Below are 6,559 nucleotides of genomic sequence, written 5' to 3'. Positions count from 1 at the left end.
AAAACCAACAAAATTGCCTACAGTTAAAAGCCACGTCAAGGCCTGTATGCCAACAAGTGCAGGGACATGGAGCAAAGCTTGCCAAAACTGATGCCCGCTGATGCCGAAACATGAAAGAAGGACTTACCAACACTCTGGAACAGAGATACCATCAAAGGAAATGAAATTGAAGGAGAAAAAAAAATTTGGGAAATTTAGTGACTATGGTAACTACAAGAAAATGAACCAGGATTACATCTGGTGCAGCGCGAAGGACCAAAACAGGCCAAAACAAATCTCACAGATGTTGCAAAAACAGGGGAAAAATCTAGGAGGAAGGCACAATTTCGAGAGTAACTTATGAGGGCATAGCCTTGATACTTAAAATCAAATAAAAAAACTTAACATTTTTCCAAAGTGATAGCCATCAAAAGGCATGCCACGCCATCAACTGCAGGGACATGGAGAACAGCTTGCCCTATCGATCCCCATTGAAATTGCAAAATTTCATTTCCCTTCACGGTAGGAGATGCTATTTTCTATCTAAGCACTGATATTTTGGAGAAGTGGATGGAGCCGTGCTTTCTGTAAGATATCTCCATGTCTTTCTGCTAATGGGAGGTGCTTAATGAAGTCTTTGCTTTGCTATGCTTGTGTGCATGGCTTTTACCTTACCCACTGAACTGTCTTTACTTTGACCCATGAGTTTTTCAACTTCAATGCTTCCGATTCTCTTTCTCATCCCATTTGGTGTTGCTGCGGAGTGAGTGAGCAGCTGTGTGGGGCTCAGTTGCCAGCAGGGGTTAAGCAATTATACATACTAAATGCAAAAACACATTTAAAATCAAAACAGATCTTTAAGTGAAATAATTATTTTCTTTCCGACCTCCACATTTATTTAACAGCATCGAGGCAATGACATACAGCAAATATGCTCTAATTGACATTAAGGTAGATTTAAAACAGCACAGGAGGAGTATCTGCAGCAGATCCACGATCTGGGTCCAGTGTTGTTTCAGTCTTAGCAGGAGCTTAGTCCTTGCAGACAAAAGATGTTCATGACCAGTTGCATCTCGGCCCATTGGTGCTGGTATTGCCCTGTTTACACCAACTCCTGTTTACTGCCAAACTTCACCTTTGGCTGTTGCCAGATTTCTCCCAGACTTGTTTCCCCGTCTGAGCCGGCACTGGAGCCCTCTCAGGCTGGCACTGCCACTGTCGCTCTGCCCAGCCCCGTGCAGGTGACGCTGTGGGCTGAGCGCAGCATGCCCCAGCGGGCGGGCAGCGAGGGGAGCGCTCCCTGTGTCTGTGCCACAGCTCCGCAGCTCTCTCCCCGCAGGCCAAGGGGCTCGAAAGGGAATGGGAGCTGCCACCACCTTCCCGTGTGAAGGGCGCGGGCGCTCCCGAGCGGCTCCTCAGCCGGGAGCTCGCAGCAATGATGGAACAGCACAACCCACTGGCAGAGGAATGGCTTTTTAAGTGACAGTTTTTACAGTATTCTTCTAATTAGGAGTATGAATCTTATTTTGAGTCAGTAGTTTTTTACAATAGCCACTGAGTCACAACAGTATTCAATTGCTCATTCAGTTTTTGCTTATGTTTGTGCATCACTTTATAAATTATTCTAAAATATGGGAAAAATGAAACATTCTCACTTCAAAGCCTCTTTCTTGATCCTCTCTATTAATCCAATTTATTTTTGCATTTATGTATAGACTGGTTGATGTTGCAGTTCCAGATACAAGAATTAAAAATGCTTCATGTTACAGTGGCAAAGTACTGAACTATACTTAATTTAGAAAGGCCCCAAAGATCCACATAAAAAAACCCAAAGAAACAGTAATATGGGCAAAGACAGAAAACAGTAGTTGTTCAAAATTAGAATACTGACTCAAAGTAAATGTGAAAAGAATTGCTGATGAAAGATACAACTGCTTTTTTCTTAAAGAATTCTACCTCTTATTAATTGCTGAGTAAATACTTGCATCCCATGTTAGAGGCTTCAAACAACTCATTCTCTATAAAAGTACAAAAGGAATTTCACCAACAGTTTTATGTAGTTTTAACTTTGTCCTGCCTGCTTACTCTGGGAAAATCAAAAAAGCTGTGCTCTGTAGTATATCATATCCCATTTTCCACACTTTTTTACACCTTTCTGCATTTCTGCTCAACATACTTGTTAACTGTGCTTCTTTTCTGAAAATCTTTGCAAGGTTCCACAATTGTATAAAGTTACGGATTATTTAAAAACTGGAACAGGTGACACCACATTGCAGCCCACCAAGATAGAGAACTACCTTAGAACCATGAGTCCACAAAATTTTTTATTAAAACAACACCAACTTTAAGAAATCGATGCAATGCAAAGAAAAATTAATGATTTTTCATCCTTATCAAGTATGTAAACTGCATTCCAATCCTGACATGACTGATGTAATACAGGAAACTGTATCCCAGATGAATGTCGAAGTTAAAGACTGGCATGCTGAGCAAGGAAGGTTCTTATTCTTTGCAAGAGTTCCTTCTTTACACTGTCTGGTACCAAAGCTGAAATACAAATAAGAAAGCAAGAAGTAAAAAAAGACAAAATAAAGTATGCTAAAACCACACTTTTACAACAGCCATTTCTATTCTTTTATTGTTCTTGCAATTCTGTTAATACCTAAAGTAACTGAAACTACTTGATTTTCATATAGCACATCTATATTTTTTCCCCATTTAAAATAGGCTAAAACTGGGATCTGTTGAGAACAATGTTACTGGTCAGGGTTTTTTTGCCTATTCATAATCCAGAAAACTAGAAAGTTTGAGGAAAAGGATTATTTAACAGGAAACAGGATATAATCACCATAACAAGTGTGATTATCCTACCATTTTTCTTCATAAATTTAAGACAAAAAAAAACCCCAACAAATCTGGTCTCTAGTAAGGGTCTCAAGCAAGCTATTTTGAATGCCTATTTGTATTTAGAACTTAATGAAGTTTCTACCACTAACATCAAACCCTGCTAGAGAGCCTGAGAGGAACAATATAAAGAGAACTGCAGTTTCCTTAAGTGATTTATTTTTTTTTTTGTATTTGTATGCTATGTCCTTTACTCCTCCCATTCCACTACAACTGTTAGTTCTGATTTTCCATCTTAAAATATTTGGAATTTTAAAACATCTGTGTTGCATACACAACTTGGGACCATTAAGTCAATTATAAAAACGAACACAGACATGACTAAATAATCTGCAAAAGTAATCTGAAGGCTGCTACACAATACAAATTCACATGTTTCATTGGTTGTTAATATTAACACATTAACATTTTATTTGTAGGTTATATCAAGCTATTAACATTTTTCCTTGAATCCAACACAGACAAGCTCATGATGCTGCTTTCAAAATACTGATGAAATAGAGGTAGGTATGTTTATTGATGTACTACTCCATCCACATTTGCATTTTCTTACCTCTGCCTTTGGGAGTGATTTCTGCCACCAAATCATCAACAGTAACATGTTCCAATCCTTTTTCTTTAATGACATCTGGGGAAGACCAAGACCAATGCTTTACGTCTTTTAATCCATTCATAAATTGACAAAACCTGTGCTGGTGATTAAGAAACAAAACCTGCCTACATGGTCATCGGAGAATACAAAGTAGCATGGGACCTAAATATAGGTTATTAGCTCAGTACCTACTGCACTGTATAGTGGATTTTAGTCTCTCACTCATGCCATAGATTTAAGGATGGGAACCTGTGACTGCTGATGCATCTTGATCAGCTCATATTTTAAAAACAAACATGAAATTGTTTTATCTCATCTGAGCATTACCAGATATGCCTGTTACTAGAGTGTTGGAGCAGTTCACTTATCTCTTAAGTTGGCTCACTTATCTCTTAACACACATTATTTACACACTAGTAAGAAAGGTGCAACAGGAAAAACACTTTGGAAAATACAGTAAGGAAGTGCACAGACAGTAAACCCTTACTATTCTTCCAACTGGTTAAAACAAGATTTCTGTACATATTTCAGCCAAGTCAAAAAGTATGTCAGAGAAAAAGGAATAAATCTATAGCAAAATAAAGGCTATTCTAATACACATCAGTATGTTTCATCAGTATGAAAGAACTGTTTACTTATAGTGCCTTGCACACTACTGAAAAATGCAGAAATCAAAGCTGAGAAGTAATCTCAATTCAGCAGCATGTTTAAACATAAATATCAAGTTGCCAGGGATACATTCTTCTTACCCAGGTCTTGTTTAAACTCAGTAAAGCCTTCATCTGGGACTTTTATTTGCCTCAGTTGACTACAAAGGAAATTAATTAATTGACCACTGTTACCTTTGCAATGTGCCTTCAACTGATCCTTCCAGCCACATTCAATTAACTTGGCTCTCAGCAACTCTTTAAGGCTGTTAAAACAATATAAAACTTGTTAGAACAGCAAACATTCCTGACAGCTTAAATATGCTCCAGTGTGAAAGTCAGGCCTACAATTATTACCCAAGAGCTCCCAGAGCAGCAGCAGAAATGGCTGAACAGCAGGTGAATCCAAACCCAAATGAATTCCAATTTCAGGATACCATGTTGGACTATGAGGACTTGGTGCCTCCAAAATTAACTCACAGAATTGCTTTAGGCAATGTTGATGCTGCAGCCACAGAGAAAAAAGTAGAAGCCCTTGAATTACTCGACCTGACTGAGTCTACTCTGGTAGCAGATGTATGCAGACTTTCAAAGTTGGAGTATTTCACCTGATAACAGGTCTTTAAAATAAGTAAAACCTTCTCCCTCACCTTTCAGGAAGAATTCTGCACTACTCAACTGCAGGTTTATCTCCCCAGTTACACATTATCTTGTTCTGGGTGAAAATGAAGGATCCTATATCTTAAGCTTCCTAAGCATGGTTAGCTATGTAAGCTTAAGCAACAAGAATTCAGGCATTACTGGAAAAGACACAACAATCTGCCACAATGAAGCATCTACTCTGTATAGCAAAATAGAATATTGAAAGTTAGCTAAAAAAGTGAAAATTAGTACTAAAAAAAACAGAAGGGAAAATGAAAGTATGATATGATGAATACCTTTAATATCTTTTACCCTTTTCTCCATTAGCTAGGAAGCCTGCTTATCTTGTACAATCCTAAGTAACTCTAGCAAAACTCTGTTTTTATGAATGAAAGGATTGTAGCAAGAGGCTGAACAGTGTAGGTCTAATCCCTTTTACTCAGTGAACTGTGTAGAGGGCAGATGAATGATGACAAAAAGCAGAGTAAGAATACAGGTGGAATTGGCTGCCTCTGGATATTTCTTAGTTCAAGAAATCTAAGAGCTCTGCCCCTGATCACAGCACAGCTCTGATAAAGCCTGTTTATAAGACAACTTTAACGTCCTGATAAAACCCTTCCTATTCTTAAACTAGCATAAAATAGATCTCAACACCATTTCAATAAATTGCTTGCTTTTCTCAAGCTCTGTGCAATCTTCAAAGGGATAGTCACAACCAGGAACGATGTAGAGCAGAGAATACCACGTCAGGCTACAAAAGGTTACACCAGGCACAAGGCTATGCCATGACCCAGGAAAAAATTTCTTCTCATACAGGTCTTTAGAAATGAAGGAAATAGAGCTTTTGGTGCATGGTGCTGCAAGCACAGTGAAACAATGAGGAGGGAAACGTCATAAGCACTCTAGTGATATGTAAATACAACATCAATAAAATAGACCGAAGAGACAATAGGCCAAAAAAATTGTGCAATTTACTTGTTTGCCTTGATTGGGATCTCTACAATGACTTGCACAAGCGCTCCTTGATGTATTCTACAATATATTGCTTTACCTAACAAGAGAAGAGCTAGAAACACAAGAAAAACTTAAAACAAAAGGAAAGTTTTGTTTCCTTCTCCTTATCCGGAAATAACAAGATTTAGCTTCAGCAAATTAAATGGAAGGATGATTCTTACATGAATCTAGGGCATTCCAACACAAAATACCTGCATAAGAGAAAGTTTTAGAGTTCATAAACCAATTATCCATCCTTTATTTCCCCACTATCTCTTTTCAAGTGGAAAACTAAAATAAAACTGTTCAAAAGGCATTTTTTAAAATAGCTTATATAACACTCAAGACTTTCATGTGCAAGCATTTAAAGAATTTAGAATTGAGTTTACTTTATGGAGTTTATCGTACTTCTAGGTGTAGTGCAGTCTTGATGTATTGAAAGCCTCTCACCGGCATGCAGTAGGAATTCAACTTACCGCTCTCGCTCTCCTGTTTCTATTAGCTTTTGGTTAATGGTAGCTCTCATCTGCGCATCTTTATTCATTTTGGAAATCTAGGTTTTCCACAAACCTACACAGAGCAAAGCAGAGTTTCCACAAATGCTGCTGTCATTCACTCGACAAAAAAAAAGTGACCAAAACAGAATGACATGCAGTGTTCCGCCCACTGACACGTCTCCGCGGTTAATCACTGGAGCACCAGTGTGTGACCGGCTCACGGGCCAGCTCGGCATGGCACCCACCCGGCTGCCCGAGCCCCGGCCACCGGCAGCTCACCGGGCCGCCTGCGCGGGCACGGCCCA

At 38.8% G+C, this 6,559-nt stretch overlaps 1 protein-coding gene across 1 annotated transcript; it reads right to left on the bottom strand.

Annotated features, from left to right (window-relative positions):
* Nucleotides 1–1,649: 1,649 nt before the first annotated feature.
* On the bottom strand, nucleotides 1,650–6,527 carry ENY2 (ENY2 transcription and export complex 2 subunit). The gene is made up of 4 exons (XM_005423485.2): nucleotides 6,234–6,527; nucleotides 4,318–4,388; nucleotides 3,437–3,511; nucleotides 1,650–2,526 (listed from the first exon to the last, which is right to left on the bottom strand). The coding sequence occupies exons 1-4, from the start codon at nucleotides 6,299–6,301 to the stop codon at nucleotides 2,450–2,452; spliced, it is 291 nt and encodes a 96-aa protein (XP_005423542.1). The 5' UTR covers nucleotides 6,302–6,527; the 3' UTR covers nucleotides 1,650–2,449.
* Nucleotides 6,528–6,559: the final 32 nt, after the last annotated feature.

The sequence above is a fragment of the Geospiza fortis genome, unplaced genomic scaffold (assembly GCF_000277835.1).
Source record: "Geospiza fortis unplaced genomic scaffold, GeoFor_1.0 scaffold200, whole genome shotgun sequence".
Classification (NCBI taxonomy): domain Eukaryota; kingdom Metazoa; phylum Chordata; class Aves; order Passeriformes; family Thraupidae; genus Geospiza; species Geospiza fortis.
The sequence above is the reverse complement of the archived record's forward strand: the minus strand, read 5'-3'. Positions and strand labels throughout refer to the sequence as shown.